This window comes from Marmota flaviventris, chromosome 1 (assembly GCF_047511675.1).
Source record: "Marmota flaviventris isolate mMarFla1 chromosome 1, mMarFla1.hap1, whole genome shotgun sequence".
NCBI classification, from domain to species: Eukaryota; Metazoa; Chordata; class Mammalia; order Rodentia; family Sciuridae; genus Marmota; species Marmota flaviventris.
Genome location: NC_092498.1, coordinates 88,500,238 through 88,527,227, shown reverse-complemented (window position 1 = coordinate 88,527,227; position 26,990 = coordinate 88,500,238). Strand labels below are relative to the sequence as shown.

Below are 26,990 nucleotides of genomic sequence, written 5' to 3'. Positions count from 1 at the left end.
CCTGCTACATCCCTCTGGCCTGCTGGTCGCAACACAGGAAAGCCACCAGCGAAGAGATCTCCCAGGACTGGGGGTGTGTTTCCTCCTCGGGAGTTGGCAGAGCCTCCTCCTTCTTTGTTGCTTGCTTTCGAACCTTCAAAAAGAAGAGCAAGTGGTGAAGATGTGTGAGTAGAGCCGAGCAGTTCCTTCTCACTCTGGGGTTTGACACCGTCTCAGCAGTGTCCCATTGTCCTCTTTCCAGTGTTGCCCTTGCACTCAGCATCTTCCCCAGGTGCCCTCTGCCTTGATACTCTGCAGACTCATGTGCCTACATATGTCTGCTGCCCTCTCCAGCCCTGTCAAAGAGCTAACCATTTGTGGCCAACCACCCTGAAAGGCGACCAAACAAAGGGACCTGAATTCTACCCATTTGCTGGATGCTGATGGGGAATCAGCAGTACACTGCAAATTAGAAAACCTGAACACAGCAGGTGTAGAGTTGGTCCTATTCGCAGCTTGGCATTGGGAAGACTAGACAAAGAAAACCTATGGATTTGATTCGGCGCACCATCTTAACTTGCTGTCCACAGGGGGTTGACCAGAACTACAACCAGGAAGTGAAGGTCTGCAATGATTTCTGCTTCAGAATTTTCCTTCTCCTGGGTTCTCAGACACTGGGCCCACCCTATGATTCCCTAAACTTCTTCTTCTGTAAAACAGGAAGCCTGAAAGCTTGGACATCACTAACTCTAGCCTTTGAGATGTGTGTGATTACCAATTGCAGAACCTGAAAAGATATTCAGTGGAGGCAAAAAACACTGACAGAATGTATTTATAGCCTGAAGCTATTATGCAGGGAGAAGTTAGGACACAGTGCCCACTGGTGGCTGAAAGTAGACAGATTATTCTGAGTATTAATATACATTACTTTTTGGAGTCAATATGAAGTGGGTGTTCCAACAAAATGGATTAATTTGTTAATTGAGCGTAGCCAAGTAGACAGTGGGTCTAAATGGAAACTAATTTATATTATAATCAATTTTGAAAACGCTTTTTTAAAAACATGTCTTTGGCTGGGTGTGGTGCTGCATGTCTGTAATCCCAGCCTCTCAGGAGGCTGAGGCAGGAGGATCGTGTGTTCTAAGCCAGCCTCAGCAAAAGTGAGGTGCTACACAACTCATTTGAGTCCCTATCTCTAAATAATTAAATACACAATAGGGCTGGAGATGTGGCTCAGTGGTTGAGTGCCCCTGAGTTCAATCCCCAGTACTGCCCCCCTCAAAAAAAGTGTCTTTGTGTGTTATCATATGAGATACAATTATGTTTTTAGGACTAGCTTTAGGACCATCATGCACATCATTGCAAAGTATATAAAGACCCAATACCTTACATTATTAAATAATTCAATCTTCCATAATCTGAACACTACCCCACTGTAGAAAAAAGAGCAGGTATTATTATCTCCTTCATTTTGCAGATGAGCTAACTGAGCCTCAAAGAAGTTCCCTGGGGCTTGGGGTGTATAGGGGTGTAGTTCAGTGGCAGAGCCTGTGTTTCATTCCTAGTACCAAAACAAAAAACAAATAACAACAACAACAAAAAACAACAAGAGGCCCCTTGATTTGCCTGGTGGCAGAAGCAGAATTCAACATGAGTTATCTGACCTGCACACAGGCTCCTATTATGTTCTGGAAGACAGAAGGCTGCAGTCATAGGATCTTGTGAGATAGAATTTTGAACACATCTTTTTCCTTGTGAAAAACAAAAACTCCATTTTTTTTTTTTTTTAATGTTGAGAGCTTTGTCGTCTATAGTTAAGTTTGAGGACTATGTTGGCACAGGGTAAGGGATCTTTATGTTACCCCATGATGGACACACAAAATGTGGTACATCCATAAGATGAAACTGTGTGAGAAGGCTGAAGTACTGACACATACTGTATTATGGATGGAGCTTGAAAATGCTGGCCTGAGAGAAGCCAGTCACCAAAAGGCCACAGAGGACATGATTCCATTCCTATGAAATAACCAGAATAAGCTCATCCACAGAGACAGAAAGTAGGTTAGTGGCTGCCAGGGGCTGGGCTGGGAGGAATGGAGTGACTGTTAATGAGTGCGGGATTTTCTTTTTGGGGTAATAAAAATGTTCTGGAACTAGTTAGAGGGAATGGTTCCAACAACATTGTGGATATAGTAAATGCCGCTAAAGGTTTTAAAATGGTAAAATTGGTAAATTGTGTTATATGTATTTTATACAATGAATAAAAAAGTTAAACCACCATGGGGTTTTTGCTTTGTTTTGTTTTTTAACTTTTAGCCTTTGAAAAGTGATGGAAGATGCACTCTAAAACATCTCACTCTCTTGCCCATCTGCCTGTCCACTGAGCAGGTCTGAGATGGCCTGGTGTGTCCTGCATCACAAATGCAACCCAGCCAGGGGACTGTGGCTGTGCCCTGCCCTGTGCCCCTGCCCTGGGTTTGCGGTAGGCCTGATTGAACTGCTTGCTTACTCTCGATTTGTGGGGCACTGCGGTCATTGATCTGTGTGACTTTTCGCAGGCGAGTTCCTTGCTGGATATCAGCCAACAGGGCACTCCGACCTTTCGGATCTGGCTTCCTCAAGCCTGAAGTGTCAGTGCTGACCTGTAAAAGAAGAAGAGGTTTGACTATAATTGCATGTAACATTCACAGAGGAGCAGAGCGGCCTGACTGCTGGGAGCTCTCCTACTTCCATACCCCCTCCCCAAAGCTGACCTCTCGTCCAGGCGGTTACCTGCAGCTATCACTGAAGACTGCCTCAGCCTCGCCCACACCTCTCTTCCTGAAGCCTAGAATGGACTCTTTCTTTTAGAAGCCTCAAGCCAAGTGCCCATCTTGTGCATAAAGTCCTGGAGGCCTCAAGGAGCCCTCAATCATAGCCCCTTTCCCCCCTTCCTGGTAAGCTGCACCCACACATTTGGGCTTCCATCTGTGCGTCCCTACTTCCTGCTTCCAGGTTCTGAATGATCACTCTACCTGGTGTCCCTAGGTTACCTCTGGACCAAATCCTAGACTGCCCCTACCTTGTGGATGGGAGATGCTCCTGCGCCATTTGGCTCTAGACTACTCTGAGCAGTACTGAGGTGTTGCTCAGTCCTTTGGTGGTCACATCTTTCCAAGGTTAGGGCCCAGGTGGCCCATCATGGGCCTGTTACATCTCTTAACTGAAGCCAATTTGGACTCTGGGAGTGGTTTTGAGGGAAGTGATAGCAATCTTCACGTGATTTTTGGAGCAGAGAGAAGAACCGCGGGGTTCCACAGAAACTGGGGCCCAGAGGGTTCAGAGAAAGGTGGGGCAGGGCTATAGTGACTGAGTGACTGCTAGCTCTGTGCCTGGATGTGTCACATCAGTCTTCACGAATCCTTGTGAGTTTCAAGAGACCTTGTCCTCCCTTTCACAGGAGGAAGAAACTGAGTCTATGAAATCATCTCTTGGAGGTCACGGGATTGGGATTCAACTCTAAATGGGCTGAATCCTGAAGGCCACATACTTTTTACTTTGCAACACCAGTGATCAAGGTCACATGCCATCTTGAGTTTATGTGTACTAGAGACTGCTGAAATGCTTCATAAGTATCTTAGCAAGAACAACTTTGTCCTAATTCTGCAAGTAGTCCTGAGATCCAACTGCTTTCCTTCCAGATAAAAGGTGTGGGAAGTTGGCAAAAGGGGTGGGAGAGGCTGCACTGGGAGACACAGCCATGGAGATTCGCTGCACTTAGGACGTTAATGCCATGTGACTTTAGAGACCATTAAACACTTTTCAAGGCAAGAAATACTTCCTAGTCCCTACTGAAGAAAAGACTATGTTTCTTTGGGTTTCAGTTTAAATATTATCATTTTGGAGTCTTTTCTGCTCCCAAATTTAAATAAGATCATGAACTCTTCTGTCTTAGAGCGTTATATTTCATTTTCCTCTGTCACATTTATCAGGGCCTACAAGTTTATAGTTATCTTTCCATGGTTCTGGCTATGAGTTTTATGTTCATTAACCCCAAAGACTCTCTATTAGTATATCCTCAAAGAGTAGAACAGGACCTGGCCTCAAATAGGTTCAATAACTATTTTCTGTGCAGATGAATGAATACAGGCGTGAACTACACTTAGGATGTGTAAGACATTGTCCTTGCTCTCAAGGGCATGCACATGTGCCAGGGTCATGGACACACAGGGAGTTTAGCCAACCTATTACATGATAGAGCACCCATTGAGTCCCATAGAGAGGAAGACCACAGAGGGTTCAGATATGGCCACATGTATGAGCCCAGCAGTCTTCAGGGAAGATGTGAGATCCAGGAGGGCCCCTGACATGTACCTGGAATTTATAAATCCTTGCTATCACTATTTTCTCTTCAACAAAGGGCAAAGCAGGCTTGCTGACTAGAAACTCAGGGGCCCTGTAGTGTCTCAGACTAGAAGTGAAGGCCACTGTGGTTTGGGCTTAAATGTGCTGAGTCCATATTTTCATTGGCTGACTAAGCTCAGGTTATGAATCTTATGCTGGTTTTGACAGGTATGAGCTTCACTGTCTGGATCTTATTTCCTACAAACATGATTTTTGAGATGGGCTTATGAATGATGGTCATCAAGGCACCTGTGAGCAAGTGGCCCAACCCTAATTGGTTGGATAGATTTAGATATAGACAGAGATATGTATACTATGAATATCTAACTGCACACAGACAGCAGGATATTTCCCATACAACATGTTCTAAAAATATCCTCTAAAACCATTGATGTCAGAAGTCATTTTGCACTGCAAAGTTTAAGATTTTTAAACTCTTCTTTCATTTTATTTATAAGTAAGGGATCAACAGAAATACTAAAACCCTTGCCAAGAGGGTATTAATTTTTTTGGTATAAATTTGGTATTACAATCTTATGTGTATTATGGTCAGGGACACAGGAGAGGAAGTGCTTCATCAATTTCTTCCTGGGCATAAGATAAACAGCAGTGAGTTATAATGATATTCATGGCCCAGCTCAGGTCAGGGTTTATAAGGCACATTTTTCCATTTAAAGAAGCACCTGGAATGCAGAGAAAACCCTACCTGTCACTACCCCTGGGAGAGGGGTCCCCTCATCCAACTCACCCTCAGTTTCCTATTTATTACCACAATGCATCCCACTTCCTGACCTTGCCTATCCCAGGTGTTGCAGGTTAGGGCTGTGAATTACGCTGAGTGGAAATAATGATTTTTATTTTAGTACCTACTTAGCACATGCATCAATAAAATCCCTGATGATGCTATATGACCAATTTGTTAATAAATATGTTCTACATTGTGGCAGGAAATGAGGGTCAGGACACCAACAGCAACTGGCAGCAATACTTTATTAGTAGCACCAGAGCCCAGAGGGATAATTCTCAAAGTCTGAGCCCTGAGTACAGCATGGTTTTTACACTGGTATATAAGCAAGTTTTGTTTACTTTTTTTTAATGTGGTGTTGGGGATTAAACCCAGGGCCTCACGCATTCAAGGCAAGTGCTCTGCCACTGAGCTACAACCCCAGCCCCTTATAAGCAAGTTTTGGGTATATCAAGGCAAGGGAGTTGGTGCAATTCTATTGGAGGGTGCAGTCTACATTTTGTAAATGGGTGCAAGCTTGTCAACAGCCTAGGGACTCTTAGCTCATACACTTAGGGACTTTTACTGCACTAAGGGATTGTTCTGTCCCTGTTGCTTTGTTTCCTGCTTCTGCTACTGTGGTTTTCAGTGAGAGGTACCTGCTAGCCGCTGCAAGCTTCTATGGTTAAATGTCACTATGTAGAGCTGCTGTGGGTCAGTGTGCAAAACCACAGCCTGGCAGCTCTTAAACTGCTAAAGTCACCATTTTGCTCCACCACAACATCAGCAGAAGCACATGGCAAGTCACATTACCTTTACACCATCAGTTCAGATCTGCCCTAAATTTAACATTCCTTCTCCTTTACTTCTAGTTTTTTCCTGCTCCAGTGTCTGCTTTGGTGATTGTCCTCTAGAGGGCTCCCCCTCACCTGGTATCCTTCCACCTTCTCCTCTACAGTGAGGCACAGAAGAATTATGAACTGCATAACTAAGGCGTCCATATATATCTGGACTTAATAGGTTTTCTACAAGAGGATGTATTCATTCTCACATTGAAGATCATAGTACCCAATGAGATATGTTCTTACTCCATCCTTAATATTTATCCATAATTTCCTTTTCAAAAAAATCTTCTACAACTCTATGAATTCTTGTTACTGTGGTTACGGGATGCAGTAACAGGAGGGAAGAGTCCTGGCTGTTTTATTCTATGCAAATCCTGATCACTGGTAACTATACTAAAAATATCATAAAGGGAAAGAAAGCCCCGCCTGGACACGTTTCCCACTGCAACTATTTACACCAAAAAACAAAAACAAGCCATCATTTCAAAGATAACTAATGTTAACAACATTATTGAGTATGAAGATTGACTGGGTTCCACACGAAGCTTTGGTTCACTCAGTTTCCCTACAACAAGCTACAAAAGAAATAGCCCAGGATCCGAAAAGATGCAAAATATGCACATTAGCTCATCCCCTTCGGTGTAAAGATGGAAAACCTGAAGTGAGCCAGTAAGAAGATTAGAAGCACCGACATCAAATGACAGCACTAACAGAGCCAAGAGTCGGATGAAATTGGCGAGGGGCCTTTCTTCTTATCTTGATAAGTTATAAGGTCTCTGCATTTATAAGGGCTTGTCATTCCAACAAATGAGTCAGCCACGATACTGTTTGAAATGCACGTCCCCTGTTATTTGCCACCTTGCCACCATATGCCATTCCTGCATCTGTCTGATCCTGGTTTTTGTGACAAATGCTAATAAAAATCTCGCCAGTTGACCCAAATCAAGCAGGTTATTGCTCTCAAAGATGATCTAAACCCAGTCAGCCTAACACGGTTTCAGTCTCGCAGTCTCCGTGGTGGCTGTTAAACTAATAGCAGTGCCCGGTTTCCAGGCACGTGGCCTGCTCATCACCCAGCCCTCAGCCTACCCCTTCTCACACTTGACACAGACCTGTGTCAGCAGCCAGGGCACTTGCAGTTCATTCCCAAGTCTGAATCACAAGAACATGCCAGAATGGCAGAGTCTCCTGCCTGCTGCTACCGTCTTTATGTAGAACACAGGGAACCCAGGATCCAGAATAGAGATTGAAATATTTTCAGAAAAAAAAAAAATGAACTCTCTTGTGTTGGGCCTGACAGAATGTTCCCTGTGTCCCAAATGTGCAGAAGTCAAGCTGTTCAAGAATGAGGCATATTGGGATCTGACAGTTCTGTGTCTCATTTTTAGAACTTCAAATTGCAATTCAAATCCATGAGCAAAAAGAATGAACCCTTTAACCTCCTTTTCTAAAGCCTGATGTCTTAAACCAAAGTGTCTACAGGCCCGTGAGTAAAGCTACCTCATGCTGTGTTGCTTCTCTTATCTGTAGGTAAAGCAGAATCAGGAGCTTTTCACTGGGGCTGCAGGCTGTAGGTGAGTCTGATCCTGTTCTTTACACCCATTAAAAAAAAAAAAAGCCCACCCATTAAGTTTATCTCAACCTCTGGCACAACTTGGATTGTTACGTGTGGCACAACCTCCTTGCTATCTCGTTCCCAGCAGCCAGCCCATTCCAAACTCAAGTTCGTTTTTCCTGAGTGATTTCTCTGGAATCTGGCCCCTCTTCTCCATCCCCGTGATGCTGCCCACCAATCCCTCTGTAGTCCACCACCTGTTCTTCCTGCCTCTTGTCTTGCCCTCCTCCAAAGCAGCCAGAGTGATCATTTTAAGGGTCATATCATTTATTGCGTCACTCTTTGCTGGCTTCCCACTGCTCTGAGGAACTCATTCAAATCCCCTCATACTGCATAAGCCTTTAGGGACCAGTCCACACTTTCCATTCTACACTGGAGTTCACCTACAGAACTTGGCTTGAACAAGCTGTGCTCTTTGCTCTTTTCACACTTATCTCTTGGCAGTCTTCCAAGGAGTCGGTGGATCCAGGAAGGCCAGGTAAGAACCCTGTCTATGCTCTGGGAGGAACTCTTGCCCCCAGCAGAGCATCTGCTCTCTGGGTCACGTCACCCCACTCATGCCCTGCAATGGCTTTTCACCTCACTCAGAATAGCACAAGCAAAGTCCTCCCTTAACGTCACTGGCTGGACTTGACCCCCATTTTCTCTTTCTACCCTGCGTGTACCTATGAATGATAGCATTTTTTCAACTAGTGTTATAAAGAGTTTGGCGATCCTTTTCTAGATACAAACTACACTTATGGTGATAAATTTAATCACTTATTTTTAGCAATTTAAATTCCAATATGAGTTCAAGGTCCCTTCATAGGGAATAATTAGAAAAGTAGGAGAATGAATGTCAAAGATGAGAAGAGTAGAAATGAAGGAGTGTGGCAAGAGAGGGATTTGAGATGTATATACAAGGCCAGCAAGGCCAGGTTTAGAGGCAGGGATTAGAGATTCAACTATCGCAGAGCTATAGATTCAGAAAGGCAATAAACATATAGGTGGTGGGTTGGATACCAGACAAAAACACGTCTTTAAATTTATGTGGTGGTTGTTAGTTTTAAATGATAAAATGAATTTATAAATAGTTCATGGAGACTTCTGGAGAGAGGGGACTTGAATGATGGTTAATAGAAATCAGGAGAAAACTACTTAGTTATAGATGTAACCCAATAATATTTAAGATATGAGTGTTGACTGGGCCAGGGGCCATAGGGGTTAGACTGCCAGGATCTTGTTCTCAGAGAGTATATGTACATATGTGTGTACGAATGTATATGTGTGCTATTCCATATGTGTGTGTTTATATGGTATATAGACATATACACATTTACATATATTTGTGGGTATATATAGGTTTGTGTGTGTGTGTGTGTATGTGTGTGTGTGTGTGTGTGTGTGTGTTATAATTTATTTTCTAGATCCAAGCTTCTTAGCTGGCCTCTAAAACTAGAATCTCAATCCACCTTTGAGATTACCTTCAGAGGGTCATCTTTAAAGCACTAATCACCTGATTTCCCTTCACAAAATGCCCTTGTGGCTCTCCACTCTTAACTGAAAGGAGGAATCCAGTCATACTGCCCCAAGTAGCCTTCCCAGGCTGAGATAGGCCTCCATTCTAGATTGTTCCAGTGTTTCTTGTTTCCTGCTTTGCAGCCTGTGCTCAGGCTCCTATCTCTTCTGGGAATGCCCTCACCATAGCCCTGCCATATTTCACAAACCTTTTACCTCCCTTGTAAGCTACACAGCAAGAACAGTTTACGAAGACTTTTTTTTTTTTCAACTTCCTCAATTAGACTTTTCCTACTGCCAAAGCACATCATTTGTAACTCTCTATGACACTATTTATATCTTGTCCAATATTACAGCCTTTACATATTTGTCTCTTGTTTTTGAGAGTAGGATCTAAGCCACTTTCTATTATGAGAGAAGACAGCTTTTCTTTTCAACTACATGAGCAATCTATCAGTATTTGTTGACATGAATTCCATGTAGGCCTTAACCCTGGATCTTTGGCTCTGACAACCGACGGCTCCCACACAACATGCAGGTGTGGGAGAAGCAGCTGCTGTCCTGGGAGGGCATCTCACAGCCCAGGTTCTTCCAGATGGTCCTCTCACTTTCTATTCCTTGGCCACTCTATCCCTGCAAGTGAGAATTCAATTTGTCATCACTCTCGTTTTCAATGGTGGCAATGTTCCCAGGTTTTTAAGTCTAAATTTTAAATTATGAGTAAAATTTGGTTTAAAAAAAACCCAGATTTTGCATGGGATACCACCATGGCAGAGAAATGGCGTCACGGGCGGAGGAGATAACTGCATTGAAACCAGCGCGACAGAGACTTCTTCCCTTCCCTTCTAATATCTTTCCTCCCAAGCATCAAATAAATCTATAAGAGTAAACAGTAACTCAGCAGTCAAACAGAACAAGAAGTAACATGAGCAGCATAAAAAAGCAAGGAAGAAAAGGAGTACAAGCAATGAAGGACAGCCTAAATATTCAGGAGGACCTAGAGTCAGCAGAAAAATGGTCATATAAAGAACTCAAGGAATACCTTAGACAGATGGAATGGAACCTTAAAGAAGATACGAGACAGCAAATCCAAACAGTGAAAGAACACTTTGAAAATGAATTACATAAACAGATAAAAGAAGAAGTTAAGCATCTTTATCAGGAGATAGAGATTATAAAAAAAAACCCAAACAATAATTCTAGAAATGAAGGAAACGATAAACCAAATTAAAAACTCAATTGAGAGTATCACTAACAGAGTGGAGCAAGTAGAAGCCAGAACATCAGATAATGAAGACAAAATATATCATCTTGAAAAGAGCCTAGCCAATTCAGAAAGGCTGGTTAAAAACTACGAGAAAAACATCCAAGAGATATGGGATAACATAAAAAAACCAAACCTACGAGTCATCGGGATAGAAGAAGGTACAGAGATTCAAACCAAGGGAATGAGTAACCTGCTGAAAGAAATAATTACAGAAAACTTTCCAGAAATAAAAAAGGAAACGGATATACAAATTGTAGATGCATACAGGACACCGAGCACACAAAATCACAGTAGACCAACGCCAAGACCCATTGTTATGAAGATATCCAATATACAGAACAAAGAGAAAATATTAAAAGCTACAAGAGAAAGGAGGCAGATTACATTCAGGGGTAAACCAATAAGGTTAACAACGGATTTTTCATCACAGACGCTGAAAGCGAGAAGATCCTGGAACAATGTATTTCAAACACTGAAAGACAATGGATGCCAACCAAAAATTCTGTATCCAGCAAAATTAAGCTTCAGGTACGATAACGAAATAAAAATCTTTCATGATAAACAAAAGCTAAAAGAATTTGCAGCCAGAAAACCAGCATTGCAAAGCATCTTGAGCAAAACACTACACGAGGAAGAAATGAAAAACAATAACCAAAACCATCAGTGGGAAGTGCCTCTATAAAGACAGAGGGCGGGGGGAAAGCTAACCATGGAGAAACAAACTAAATTAAAAAAAAAAGAAGATAAATAATCAAACATGGCTGGAAGTACAAACCATATATCAATAGTAACTCTAAACATTAATGGCTTAAACTCTCCAATAAAGCGACATAGGCTGGTAACATGGATTAAAAAAACAAATCCAACAATATGCTGCCTCCAGGAGACACATCTGATTGGAAAAGACATACACAGGCTGAAGGTGAAAGGTTGGGAAAAAATATACCAAGCACACGGTCCTCATAAGCAAGCAGAGTTGGCCATCCTCATATCGAATAAAATTGACTTCAAGACTAAATTAATCAAAAGGGATAAGGAAGGACATTATATACTGTTAAAAGGAACCATTCACCAACAAGACATAACAATTATCAATATTTATGCACCAAATAATGGTGCTGCGATGTTCATAAAACAAATTCTCCTCAAGTTCAAGAATCAAATAGACCACAACACAATAATTATGGGTGACTTCAACACACCTCTCTCACAATTGGACAGATCCTCCAAACAAAAGCTGAATAAAGAAACTATAGAACTCAATATCACAATCAACAACCTAGACTTAACTGACATATATAGAATATATCAACCATCATCAAGTGGATATACTTTTTTCTCAGCAGCACATGGATCCTCCTCAAAAATAGACCATATATTATGCCATAGGGCAACCCTCAGTAAATATACAGGGGTGGAGATAATACCATGCATTTTATCTGATCATAATGGAATGAAACTGGAAATCAATGATAAAAGAAGGAAGGAAAAATCCTACATCACATGGAAAATGAACAATATGTTACTGAATGATCAATGGGTTACAGAAGACATAAAGGAGGAAATCAAAAAATTCTTAGAGATAAATGAAAATACAGACACAACATATCGGAATCTATGGGACACAATGAAAGCAGTTTTAAGAGGGAAATTCATCGCTTGGAGGTCATTCCTCAAAAAAAGGAAAAACCAACAAATAAATGAGCTCACACTTCATCTCAAAGCCCTAGAAAAGGAAGAGCAAAACAACAGCAAATGTAGCAGAAGGCAAGAAATAATTAAAATCAGAGCGGAAATCAACGAAATTGAAACAAAAGAAACTATTGAAAAAATTAACAAAACTAAAAGTTGGTTCTTTGAAAAAATAAATAAGATCGACAGACCCTTAGCCATGCTAATGAAGAGAAGAAGAGAGAGAACGCAAATTACTAACATACGGGATGAAAAAGGCAATATCACAACAGACGCTACAGAAATACAGAAGACAATTAGAAATTATTTTGAAAACCTATATTCCAATAAAATAGAAGATAGTGAAGACATCGATAAATTCCTTAAGTCATATGATTTGCCCAGACTGAGTCAGGAGGATACTCACAACTTAAACAGACCAATAACAATAGATGAAATAGAAGAAGCAATCAAAAGACTTCCAACCAAGAAAAGCCCAGGACCGGATGGGTATACAGCGGAGTTTTACAAAACCTTTAAGGAAGAATTAATACCAATACTTTTCAAGTTATTTCAGGAAATAGAAAAAGAAGGAGCTCTGCCAAATTCATTCTATGAGGCCAACATCACCCTGATTCCGAAACCAGACAAAGACACCTCAAAGAAAGAAAACTACAGACCAATATCTCTGATGAACCTAGATGCAAAAATCCTCAATAAAATTCTGGCGAATCGGATACAAAGGCACATCAAAAAAATTGTGCACCATGATCAAGTAGGATTCATCACTGGGATGCAAGGATGGTTCAATATACGGAAATCAATAAATGTTATTCACCACATCAATAGACTTAAAAACAAGAACCATAAGATCATCTCAATAGACGCAGAAAAAGCATTCGACAAAGTACAGCATCCCTTTATGTTCAAAACATTAGAAAAACTAGGGATAACAGGAACTTACCTCGACATTGTAAAAGCTATCTATGCTAAGCCTCAGGCTAGCATCATTCTGAACAGAGAAAAATTGAAGGCATTCCCCCTAAAATCTGGAACAAGACAGGGATGCCCTCTATCACCACTTCTATTCAATATAGTTCTCGAAACACTGGCCAGAGCAATTAGACAGACGAAAGAAATGAAAGGCATAAAAATAGGAAAGGAAGAACTTAAATTATCACTATTTGCTGACGACATGATTCTATACCTAGAAGACCCAAAAGGGTCTACAAAAAAACTACTAGAACTAATAAATGAATTCAGCAAAGTGGCAGGATATAAAATCAACACGCATAAATCAAAGGCATTTCTGTATATCAGTGACAAAACTTCTGAAACGGAAATGAGGAAAAACACTCCATTCACAATATCCTCAAAAAAAATAAAATACTTGGGAATCAACCTAACAAAAGAGGTGAAAGAAATATATAATGAAAACTACAAAACCCTAAAAAGAGAAGTAGAAGAAGATCTTAGAAGATGGAAAAATATACCCTGTTCATGGATAGGCAGAACTAACATCATCAAAATGGCGATATTACCAAAAGTTCTCTATAGGTTTAATGCAATGCCAATCAAAATCCCAATGGCATTTCTTGTAGAAATGGATAAAGCAATCATGAAATTCATATGGAAAAATAAAAGACCCAGAATAGCAAAAGCAATTCTAAGCAGGAAGTGCGAATCAGGCGGTATAGCGATACCAGACTTAAAACTATATTACAGAGCAATAGTAACAAAAACAGCATGGTACTGGTACCAAAACAGGAGGGTGGACCAATGGTACAGAATAGAGGACACAGAGACTAATCCACAAAGCTACAACTATCTTTTATTTGATAAAGGAGCTAAAAGCATGCAATGGAGGGAGGATAGCATCTTCAACAAATGGTGCTGGGAAAACTGGAAATCCATATGCAACAAAATGAAACTGAATCCCCTCCTCTCGCCATGCACAAAAGTTAACTCAAAGTGGATCAAGGAGCTAGATATCAAATCAGAGACTCTGCGTCTGATAGAAGAAAAAGTTGGCTCCGATCTACATATTGTAGGGTCGGGCTCCAAATTCCTTAATAGGACACCCATAGCACAAAAGTTGATAACAAAAATCAACAAATGGGACTTACTTAAACTGAAAAGTTTTCTCTCAGCAAGAGAAACAATAAAAGAGGTAAATAGGGAGCCTACATCATGGGAACAAATTTTTACTCCTCACACTTCAGATAGAGCCCTAATATCCAGAGTATACAAAGAACTCAAAAAATTAAACAATAAGAAAAAAAATAACCCAATCAACAAATGGGCCAAAGACCTGAACAGACACTTCTCAGAGGAGGACATACAATCAATCAACAAGTACATGAAAAAATGCTCACCATCTCTAGCAGTCAGAGAAATGCAAATCAAAACCACCCTAAGATACCATCTCACTCCAGTAAGATTGGCAGCCATTATGAAGTCAAACAACAACAAGTGCTGGAGAGGATGTGGGGAAAAGGGTACTCTTGTACATTGCTGGTGGGACTGCAAACTGGTGCGGCCAATCTGGAAAGCAGTATGGAGATTCCTGGGAAAGCTGGGAATGGAACCACCATTTGACCCAGCTATTGCCCTTCTTGGACTATTCCCTGAAGACCTTAAAAGAGCGTACTACAGGGATACTGCTACATCGATGTTCATAGCAGCACAATTCACAATAGCTAGACTGTGGAACCAACCCAGATGCCCTTCAATAGATGAATGGATAAAAAAAATGTGGCATTTATACACCATGGAGTAGCAGCACTAAAAAATGACAAAATCATAGAATTTGCAGGGAAATGGATGGCACTAAAGCTGATTATGCTTAGTGAAGCTAGCCAATCCCTAAAAAACAAATACCAAATGTCTTCTTTGATATAATGAGAGCAACTAAGAACAGAGCAGGGAGGAAGAGCAGGAAGAAAAGATTAACATTAAACAGATACATGAGGTGGGATGGAAAGGGAGAGAAAAGGAAAATTGCATGGTAATGGAGGGAGACCCTCATTGTTACACAAAATTACATATAAGAGGTTGTGAGGGGAATGGGAAAATAAACAAGGAGAGAAATGAATTACAGTGGATGGGGTTGAGAGAGAAGATGGGAGGGGAGGGAGGGGGGATAGTAGAGGATAGGAAAGGTAGCAGAATACAACAGTTACTAATAGGGCATTATGTAAAAATGTGGATGTGTAACCGATGTGATTCTGCAATCTGTATTTGGGGTAAAATTGGGAGTTCATAACCCACTTGAATCTAATGTATGAAATATGATATGTCAAGAGCTTTGTAATGTTTTGAACAACCAATAAAAAAAAAAGAAAGCATTGAAATTAAAAGTGAAGTCACATAAAAAAAAAAAAAAAACCCATACTGGACCTGCAAAGAACAACCTCATGAATTCAAAAATTAAAAAATAAATTTAAAAAAAGCCTGAGGCTAGGAGTCAAGGTACAATATGAGGAAAAGATAATAAATAATTCATAGTTTGAACAGAATCTCAAAAACTGGTGAGGTTTCTTTTATATTTTCTTTTTACTTTAGACAAAAAGTGCTACCCCCCCTCCAAAAAAAAAAAAAAAAAAAAGAAAAAAGAAAAAGAAAGAAAGAAATGTGCCCCACTCCCAGCTGATTAATTTGCAAATTAATGAAATAACACCACTGTCCTTAATTCCAGCTGATGGCACCAGCATTCTCATTTTTGCTAAATGCCTTCCTCATTCATCCAAGTTTGAACCCTCAAAGATACCTATGGCTCTGTCCCCTCTTTCATTTGAAGTAACCAAGCTTTTGGGAGGACCCACCTCCTCTTCTACTTTAGTGTGGACACAGAGATAGTTTTGTAGTCTGGGGAAGGGAATTAACAAGGGACTGTGTTATGGTTTGGGTGTGAGGTGTGCCCCAAAAGCTCATGTGTGAGACAGTGCAAGAGGTTTAGAGGAGAAATTCTTGGGTTACAAGAGCCTTAACTCAATGAATTAATGCCATGATGGGATTGGCTGAGTGGAAACTGAAAGAGGGTAGGGTATGGCTAGAGGAGGTAGGTCACTGGGGACCTGGCTTTGGGGTATATATTTTTATCTGGCAAGTGGAATCTCTCTCTGCTTTCTGATCATCACATGAGCAACTTCCCTCCACCACACTCTTCCACCATGATGTCCCTGCCTCACCTGGAGCCCCGAGGAATGGAACCTGTTGTCTATGGACTGAGACCTCTGAAACTGGTAAACTTTTCCTCCTCTATAGTTCTCTGGTGGGGTCCTTTAGTCACAGCAACGAGAAAGCTGACTAAAACAGGCTGCAACTTGCAATGAGGTGACAATAACAACATCACAATAACAAAAAGTAACAGAAAGGCACTTATATGTGCCAGGCCTTGTCCCAAGTACCCTGAGAGAATTAAGTCATTACGAGGGCCCTTGAGCAACCCTTGGATGTAGGTCCTGGTTATGAGGATTCTGTCCACTTGATAGATGAGGCACAGAGGTGAAGCAGACCACCTACTGCCAGGAAGTGTAGAGCTGAGAGGTAATCCCAGGTCAGTCTGGCACTCATAACCTCTAAGCTGCAAGCCTCTTCCATAATGTCATCACCCAGGAAATGCAGGGCAGGCCTGCAGCTGGGGGTGGGGGTGGGGGTGGGGCGGGGGAAAACTGCCCTCTGGCCTGGAACCAGGGTAGATGCTGCTTCACAAGGAACCAGAGCAGGAAGGAGCAGGCAGGGAAAGGGCATCAGAGAAGGAAAAGGAAGGGCTGTGGGGTGTGTGTGCATGTGTGTGTGTGTGTGTGTGTGTGTGTGTGTAAGATAAAAGCTTTCAGAAAAGGCTGGTACCATAGAAGCTAAGGGCTAGGCCTCTGCCAGGGCCAGAAAGGATGGCCAAGGTGGAAGGAGAAGAGCCGGTTAGTGCATTAAATGTGAGCCAGCAGCTGCCTTGGCAAGGGAGGACCAGGGGCACTTCAAGTGGAAACTGCACAGAGTAACCCTACGCTGTGCGGCTGATACCTCCACTGTAAACTACCCGTACCTGAAACTCCCTTGTCAGGTAACACAGAACCTCTGATGCACCAATATTACTGCTCCACCTCTTTCTTTCAGAGTTGAGCCCCAGTTCTCCTTTCATGCCTCTCTACTGGCTGAAGGTAAAATGCAGGGTTTTCAGCAAATGGCTTCCTCATGTTGATTCTGAAATAATAGGGATTATGAACACAGCCCACATATAAAAGGAGACAAAAGCAACAAAAATAGCTAAGGGAGAAATTTCAAAATTTCTGGCAACTGTGAGATGTTTTCAGAGTATTGTGTCAGTTACGGATGATAATGTAAGTGGATTTAGACTTCTTTTTCTCACTGCCATTTTTCTAGGCCTTTTGCATGGAGAATTCAATAGGAGTCTCTGAGTCTGGGCTTGGATTGGATCCTAGAAAAACAATAATCTGCAGCTTTGCCCAAGAAGAGCACCCATGGAATTCTCATCCATTTCGAAGGCTGCTTCCAGACCTCTTTGGGCTGGTCCCCTGGAGCAGCAGATCTGGGCTGCCTGACATACGTGCTTCAAAATTCTGTCATCACCCTTGGCTCTCACTCCAGTTCTGGGCACGGCTGATGAAGAATGGAGGGTTTTCCCACGTAGAAACTCAATGCAATCTCCTTCAAAATACCGATGACATTCTTCACAGAACTAGAAAAAAACAGTCCTAAAATTCATTTGAAAGAATAAAAGACCCAGAATAGCCAAAGCAATTCTCAGTCCAAAAAGCAATGCTGGACGCATGACAAAACCCGACTTCAAATTATACTACAGAACTATAGTAACAAAAAACTGCATGGTACCAGCATAAAACAGACACATGGACCAGTGGTTCAGAATAGAAGACACAGAGACAAACCCACACACATCTACAGTCCTCTGATCGTTGACAAAGTTGCCAAAAACCCACACTGGAAAAAAGACAGCCTATTGAACAAATGTTGATGCTGGGAAAATTAGTTATTTATATGTGAAAAAATGAAACTAGACCCTTATCTCTCACCGTGCACAAATATCAACTCAAAATTGATCAAAGACTGAGGAATTAGACCAGAAACTATGCAACTCCTAGAAAAAAACATAGGGTCAACACTCCAGTATATAGGCACAGGCAATGACTTTCTTAGTAGGATCCCTAAAGCTCAGAAAATAATGTCAAGAGTTAATAAATAGAATGGCATATAATTAAAAAGCTTCTGCTCAGCAAAGGAAACAATTAGGAATGTGAAGAGAGAAACCATAGAATGGAGAAAATATTTGCTTGCTTTTTTTCTGACAGAGGATTAATATCTAGAGTATATAAAGAACAAAAAAACTTAACACCAAAAAAAAAACCCTTCAATTAATAACTGGGTAAATGAATTAAACAGACACATCTCAAAAGAAGAAATACAGATGGTCAATAAATATGTGAAAAAATGTTCAGCATCATTAGCATTTAGGGAAATGTAAAATCGAAACTACACTGACATTTCATCTCACATCAGTCAGAATGGCAGTCATTGAGAATACAAATAATAATAGATACTGGAGAAAAAGGAACTTTTATACCGTTGGTGGATTTGCAAATTAGTACAACCACTATGGAAATCAGTGTGGATGTTCCTCAAAAGATTAGGCACAGAACTACCATATGACCCAGCTATATTCCTTGGTATTTATCCTAAAAATTTAAAGTCATTGTAATATAGTGATACATGCAAACCATGTTTATAGTGGCATAATTCACAATAGCCAAACTGTGGGATGTGAAGAGGTGTCCACCAATGAATAAATGGATAAAGAAAACGTGGTATATAGACACAATAGAATTTTATTCAGGCATAAAGAAGAATGAAATTGTGTTATTGTTATTTATAGGAAAATGGATGGAACTTGAGAACATTATATTAAAGGCCAAGGTTGTATGTTTTCTCTCATATGTGGAAGCTAGAGAGGAAAAAAGAAAAGAAAGATGGGGGGAGCAGGGATATTATGAAAATTAAAGGGGATTCAGTTGAAGAAAGAGACCAGGGATGGGAAAACGGGAGACAGGGATAAGTGCTGGGAAGTGATATTGGCCAAATTATATTGTTCTATTGTGTGCACGTACGAATATGTAACAACAAATCCCACCAGCATGTACAACTACAATGCACCAGTAAAAATATGCAGAAAGAGAAGGAAAAAAAAAAAAAAAGAATGGAGGCTTGCCTTCCTTTCCTATCTGGCCCCAAACCATCCTTTGTTTTCAGGAGATCCTCCACACCCCTTCTGGTGTCTCTGTGATCCACGCCATTGACTTTCCTCTGTTCTTCCTGAGCCACTGCTTTTGTTGCTGGCTGGGCTGCTGGTAGTTAAGCAGGCAGTGTTGTTGTACAGAGCCCAGGTCCCTTTTTACTATTCTAGCTGAGTTTTCACTTAAGGAAGCAACTGTTTGCCAGTGGCCAAGTGTTCTTAGTGGATTAAGAACTCTTTCTATGGCTGGTGCCGTGGTGCACGCCCGTAATCCCAGCAACTCAGGAGGCTGTAGCAGCTGGTTCACAAGTTCGAAGCCAGCCTCATCCATTCAATGAGGCCCAAGGCAATTTAGTGAGACAATATCTCAAAATAAAAAATAAAAAGGGCTGGGGATATGGCTCAGTAGTTAAGTGCCCCTGATTTTAATCACCAGTACCAAAACAAACAAACAAACAAACAAACAAAAACAACCCTTTCCATCAGTTTTCCATGAGTAAACACAGTCCTTCTTTGCATTGAAAATGTGGGCACTGGAGTACCACCATCTTCAATGGGATCCTGAATCTACTATTTATTACTAGCATAATTTAAGGTAAGTTACCTGACCTCTACAGGCCTCAATTTTTCTCATCTGTAAAATTGGAAAGAGAATAACAACAGCCACATAAATTGTGGTGAGAATTAAATGAGGTAATCTATATAATGAGTTTAAAACAGTGCTTGGCACCTAGTAATTAATAAATGTGAGCTATGAATACCAGCTCTCTCTAATAGTTTCCGACGCACTCCCACCTTTTCCTGTTTTAAAGCTCATGTTCCCTGGAATAAAGACAGGGATTTAAAAAAAGAAAAAAAGAAATCACTGGATGACAGCTGTGTTGCAGGCCTAGGAAACAGCCAGTTCAGATTGGGAAAGAATGGAATAGATTCCAAGCAAGAGACTTTGGATAAAAGATGGATGATATTAGGTCTCAAAGGAAGAAAGACTGTCTCCTCTCCTTTCCTCTTCACCCCTAGTGAAAACAAAGATAATCTGTGATTCCAGGGAAAAGAGGAAGCTGTCCAGGAAAGGTTTCATATGAATAATATTTCGACTTCGTAATCCTGAAAATATTGTTTTTCAGGAATGTTCAACTTTTATAGACAAAGCAGGAAATATTAAACTATGATAGAAGACACATGTTATTATCCTTAACTATAAAGAAGTTGATGGATCCGGGAATATTTAGAAAGAACAATAGACTACAACTAAGTGGGGTTTATTCTGGGAATGCATATAGGAATATCTGGTTCCACAGAGGACAATCAAAAATCTCATTGATTGCATTAACCAATGCAGAAAAAGCATCTGACGAAATCCAACATCCATTCATGATTAAAAACTCTTACTGAACAAGAAATGGAGGGGAACTTCATCATCCTGATAGAGGGCATTGACAAAAACACTATAACATCATACTTGAAGGAAGAATATTTTCCTCTTAAGACCAGGAACAAAGCAAGAATGTTCCCTCTCATCAATCTTATTTGACATCATAATGTAAATCCTAGTAAGTGAAATAAGATAACACAAAGAAATAAACAGCATGCAGATTGAAAAGGAATATATCAACACTGCACTTGTGGACTGGGGTTGTGGCTCAGTGGTAGAGCACTTGCCTCGCATGTGCAAGGCCCTGGGTTCGATCCCCAGCATTGCATAAATAAAATAAACAAAATTGAGGTATTATGTCCATCTATAGCATATATATATATATATATATATATATATATATATATATATATATTTTAAATAAAAAGCTGCACTCAGGGAGCATGGTTTTCTATTTAGGAAACTTCTAGTGAGTTAGTAAGGTCAGAATAGATATAAGGTCAACCAAAAAAATCCATCATATTTCTATATACTAGCAATAAATAACTGGAAATCAAAAAAAAATTTAAAAGTCTTTAAAATTGTTATTCAAAAAATGTACAGACATGGATTTTTAAAACCACAGAATGTCAATGAAAGGAAGAATTTTTAAATATGATAAAGATGCTAATTCTCCCCAGGTTGATCTATAAATTCAATGCAATTCAAATCAAAATCCCAGATTTTAAAATAGACATAGGTGTGTTGACTTTAAAATGTATATGAAAAAGCAAAGGAACTAGATAGACAAAACAGCTTGCAAAAGAAGAGTGAAGCTGGAGGACTTGGGTATCTCATTTTAGGATTAACTATAAACTACAGTAATCAGGATCGTCTGGCACTGTCCAGGGGACACACACACATATCAATGGGATGGATAGATTAGAGAGTTCAGAAATAGGGCCACCTGAGTGTAGTTAATGGATTTTTGACAAAAATGTGAAGTAGTTTCATGAAAAAAAGGATAGACTTTAGAACAAATGTTGGAACAACTGGACACCTGTATGCAAAAAGGTATGAGCCTAAGCCTCATACCTTGTAGAAATTACCCTAAAATGGATCACAATTGATCCACAAGAGGATCATAAAATGTAAAATTGTAGTATTTTTTTTAAGAAGAAAACAAAGGAGAATTCTTTGTGATTTGGAGTTAAGCAAAGAGTTCTTAGATAAGACACAAAAACTACAACAAATCAAAAAAAATTACAAAGTTAGACTCCATAAAACACTTAAATTGTTGTTTTGAGAAAAACTGTTAACAGGATGAAAAGTAAGTTACAGACTGGAATAAAAAAATTGTGTGCAATAAAGGACTTATATTTAGAATATATAAAGAACTCTCAAAACTCAACAATAAGAAAACAAAAACCCCAGTTAACATAAAGGACAAAAGACTTAAACAGATATTTCACCAAAAAGAATATACAGAAGGTAGATGAGAACAGGAATAGATGTTTGCTATCATTAGTCATCAGGGAAATGCAAATTAAACCATGATGGGAGACTACTACACACCTGTACAATGGCTAACCTGCAAAAACCAAACCAACAAGCCAAAACAACAAAGAAACAGAACAGCACCTACAATATCACATGCTGAAAACAACGCAGCACAACTGGAACCCTTGCACATCGTTGTTGGGACTGTGAAGCACCGCAGCCACAGTTTGGCATTTTGTTATAAAGTCAGACATACACTTAACATATGATCCAGTAATCTCACAGCTAGGTATTTACCCTGGAAAAACAAAGACTTAGGTTCATACAAAATCCTATACGCAAATATTTATAGCAGCTTTACTCATAATCACCAAAACCTGGAAGTCACCTGAATGAATTGAGCCAGTGAATAGATTAACAAACTGTGGACAATGCCCAGCATTGGAATACTCATGAGAAAATAAAAAGGAAGACAAGTGGCCACCAGGGATTACAGATGGAAGAAGGGTGTGACTTCAAAGGGGTGACACCAGAGAGCTTTGGGGGTGATGGATCTATACTGTATTCTTATGGTGCACAAATCCATGCATACATTATAATTCACAGACCCATCACCCTCCCCGAGAAAAAAAAGTCAATCTTACAATATGCAAATTTGAAAAATGAAAACAAAATTAAAAATACAGCTAAGAAAATTTGGCAAATGAAAGACAGAAAAGAGATGGAGCAAAGACTAGGGGCACTGGTGGCCCCATTTCACATAAGAGAGGGTCAGAGTACACTGTCTGACCACAACCAATGGAGGCTCAAGTGTATTATTTAAAGATCAAAGGCAACCACAAGAGGAAATCAAAAGAAAGGAAGAAGACAGGGAGAAAAGGTGAGAGGTGATGTAAGGGAGTTCAATCCCCATCTCTTATAGCAGCAAGTCAATAGATGATGTCTCAGTGTGATAAAGAAAGAAATAACAGTGTTGTCATATTATTTAGAGATTACAATTTAAATCCCCCCTTGCCCCCTTCAAATTTATCATCTCTTATATTCCGAAAGCCAAAAAGAGCAAGTACCTAACTCACTCAACCTGGGCTCACCTACAGACTGTTCTCCTTCATTACCACTTTCTGCACTACTTCATTTTTTAAACCATGGCATTTATTTGCCATGCCCACTGGGCCACTCACTAAGTTCTAATCTCTGTTCATTTGCAGAACAGTAAAAATATATCTCAGGCCAAAAAATGGTCAGGTTCTTCCCAGCCCAAGTGACCACACTTATCGTGTCTCAGGGTCGAGATCCATTATCCAAACATTTCAACATCCAAAACAACAATGCCTCTTATTTTCTTAAGGACAAGGACAGTCTCTCCTGAGTTTCATCTTGAATTCAAAGTTGTCTAAAGGTCTAGTCTGTGTGCACATGGGACCTTCATGGAACAGGTTAATGGGCCAGGAGTTACCACTGGCCAAGAAGCTAATATGAACAGGCTCTGGGAAGAATAAGTCTCCTGAGATTATGTCCCTCAGGGCTGCCGTGGGGTGCCAGGATGACATCTTGTTCCCATCCTGCAACTACCAGACCCTTCAATCACTACATGGCACAATTATTGCAAAACACCTAGATAAATCTTCCATGAATGTCATCAGTCCCTCCTCTGGTTAAGAATGTACAATGTCTCAGTCTGTCTCAAATATACCATCTCCACGAAGTGCTTTCTGAAAACTCACCTGCTGATTCTCCCCAAACAACAGGGACATAGTCCTATAATTGCAAACATTTGCAGCTTACAAGTCTTTCTGTATATTTATGATGCATGGGTTTCACAGCAGTGTGGAGGGGCAAATGTCAGTTCCTTTGTTTTCCACTCCAGAAGCCCAGAGACTGCTGCACACCAGGAATTCAGTATATATTTATTTGACTTTCTGGATTTATTAAGCACAACATTTTGTCCTAAAGTTCTCTATAAAAACAGCCTCAGGTTGTTGTTTTTTAGGATGGAAATATCTATAAAAATACACAACAAATAAACAATATCTAAAATAAGCAAATCTATGACAAATAGAAGGTAGCACAAATTTATGCTTATAGGGTAAAAACAAAGAGAAAGAAAGGACAACCTGCAGGAAGGCAGGTTTAAGGTTGAAATACCCCCCATCCTTTTTCCTTATGTATTTTTATCAAACCTATTTTGCAAAGTTGTATTTCTTTTCTTAGAAAAATAGTTGGTACATCCATATGCATAAGGACGAAAGGTCAAATGCAAGTAAATATAGTAAATTAGATAGCTCCATGCAGAATTTGCAAGAAAAGTACAAACTCTCCTGTTCCTCCTAGCATTGCCAAACTGAGGTTACCGCTCTCACTTACAAAAGTATTTGCTGAGCATCTTCTTTGGGCAGAGACAAGAGAAAGGGCAGCCAGACACTTCTGCACACTACTTTCTGGGTAAGGATTGGAAATACATCAGCAGAATAGAAACACCTGAAGTCTATGTCCACCATCTTTGGGCCTCAATGGCATTTTATGTAACACAGACAGATCATTTCAGAAGGAGCTGAATTTGCAGCTTCTGGGTTTATGTTTCCAACTGGCTGCTGAACATCTCCAAGTAAATGTCCTTAAACTCAACACATCCAAAATAAACACATTATCTCCACCACACGACCCACCAAACACACATGCATGCGTGCATGCACACACACACACACACACATATGCACACATTCCTGCCACCTGTTATTCCTCTTGTAATATGGATCTAAGCAATATCCCTCAAGTCAACCACACTCGAAACCAACAATTCCTTCTATCAATAATTCGTCAGTTTTACCTGCTATCAACCCTCTCCAAAACACATCTCCAATTCCTACCACCCTTTCCAGTCCCACTACAGCTTCTTGTGTTCACACTCTCTCCACTTCTCACCCACACCCCTTAAACCACAGCTCTGATCTCAGTAGGCCACCCTCCAGGGGTGTAGGTGGAAGTGAGAAGGCTGGGAGTCCTGCATTTGAATGTTCTCCTATCCCTGCAATTAAAAGTTCATGTTGTTTCTCCAATCCAATTTTCTTCTCTAGATCTCGATCAGTCATCCACAGAATTGGGTAAAACTCACTTGGCATAGTGTTTAAGGGCTTCCAGGATCTGATCAGGGCCTAACTGCCCCAACATGCTACATCCCAGCCACATACTCATTCCCTGTGCTGCTCACACACCTGATGCCTGACAGTCAATCTCCTGCACTTCCTCAGTCTGATATAGCCTGCTCTTCCAACTCTGTCTCTTGAAATCACCTGCATCTTCCCAGGCCCGGCTACAGAGGCTCTTTCAGAGACCACAACAATAATTCAAGAGTTAGAATTAATTATTTCCTTCTTGGCATCTCCACTATTATTCTCTTATATTCTTACTTATTTTATGAGTTTAATCCAGTAGAGCAGATGGAGCTGGAGTTTCCTGATCCTGAGATGTAGAGGAGACTTGCTCAGAGGCCCTACTGGAAGCTCTCAGGAAGCCCAAAGCCTCCAGAGATTTTTGCAAGGTCAAGGGACTTACATTCTGGGGTTATGTTTGGTTCCAGGTTCCTACTTTCAAACAGCTGTCTTTGTTCTACTCCTTGTGGTCTCACAAACATGGCCTGAGCTGTCAGTGCTACTCCCTCACCAAATCAAACACAATGAAACACCTCCCCCCCACAAAAAAATCCATATGAAACATAGCAGATTTACTGCCATATGGGTGGAGAAGAGAAAAGCTTTCATCTCAGGCATCAACAACAATTTCCCACTGAGTGAGGGGCATCCCTGACCCTCAAATGACCTTTGACCACCATCCCAACACAGGAGAATTTCATCTGGCCCAGCATCCCCTCAGTCACCATCTTCAAACCAGTGTTGGGATTCCTCTCTCTTATTCCCTTCTTCACTATTGTTACCTCTCACATACATAGAGCCAATTCTCGCCCTTGCCTCAGGAGGTGCAGATAAGCTGTCCTTATTGTTACCTGCTCTAGCCAGGTTACAACTGTTCCCTCCTGCAGCTTTTATTAAGATATTTCTCCAAAGACAGCCCCCCATGCGATTCTGCGCAGCTGCAGAGAGCATCTATTTCCCATCTTGACATGCATCTGGCTCCCCCAAGAAGGTTCCATGAAGTAGAAATGATGTCTCAATCCATCCTTCCAGTACTCAGCACAATGTCTTGTACATATTAAGCCCTTAAAAACTGACTAAAATGAAACTCATTCTTCAATATGAAAAGTAGAGTGCAAATTAAAAGTAAAAACAAATTTTTTTTCCCCCTGAGAATGGCAGGAGTGTGCCTCATACAACACACTCTCATCAATGGCACGCCTGGTATATTTTTTAATAAAATAGGGCTGGTGCAAACCCTCCCTGAAAAACACAGAAGCAGCTGTTCAATTGGATCCAGCAATTCTGGAGAAGAGTAGAAGAAAACTGAAGGTCGAGACAGCTGCAGTGACTCAGGACGGGGCTTTCACTGTTCTCCATAACCATGGGATGTCTGCATGCCCACTATAGCAGGGAGAGAACTTGGCTTCCTGGAAACATGCCAAACCTCTGAGGAAGTGGATGGTAACAGGGAAAAGGGGCCTATTTTTAGTTCACTCCTCACCACTGTATTTTTGTCTTGCACCTCCTAAAATTAGACTTGCTGACTGAGGCTGTATGTAACCAGGGTGGCATGCTGATGAAACCATCACTTCCCCAAAGGAGACATGTCTTCTCTGGCAGTCCTTCCAATGGCTCTCTGCCTCCTTGATGTCTTGGCGAGCTTAACCCTACCCCGGAAGGAAGAAGGTATAGCCCTGCGTGGGCAGAGCATCACTAAAGCCCCTGAAGTCTCAAGACTCTTTAAGTATTAGAACATCAGA

The 26,990-nt window shown here is 40.7% G+C and overlaps 1 protein-coding gene across 1 annotated transcript in view; it reads right to left on the bottom strand.

Annotated features, from left to right (window-relative positions):
• Wipf3 (WAS/WASL interacting protein family member 3) overlaps positions 1-26,990 on the bottom strand; it is a 93,415-nt gene that overhangs the window by 24,063 nt on the left and 42,362 nt on the right. Inside the window, exons 3-4 of the mRNA XM_027939620.2 lie at positions 2,489-2,621; positions 2-133 (exon numbers count right to left, since the gene is read on the bottom strand). Of these exons, the coding sequence (XP_027795421.2) occupies positions 2-133; positions 2,489-2,621 (265 nt within the window). The remainder of the gene's footprint in view (position 1; positions 134-2,488; positions 2,622-26,990) is intronic.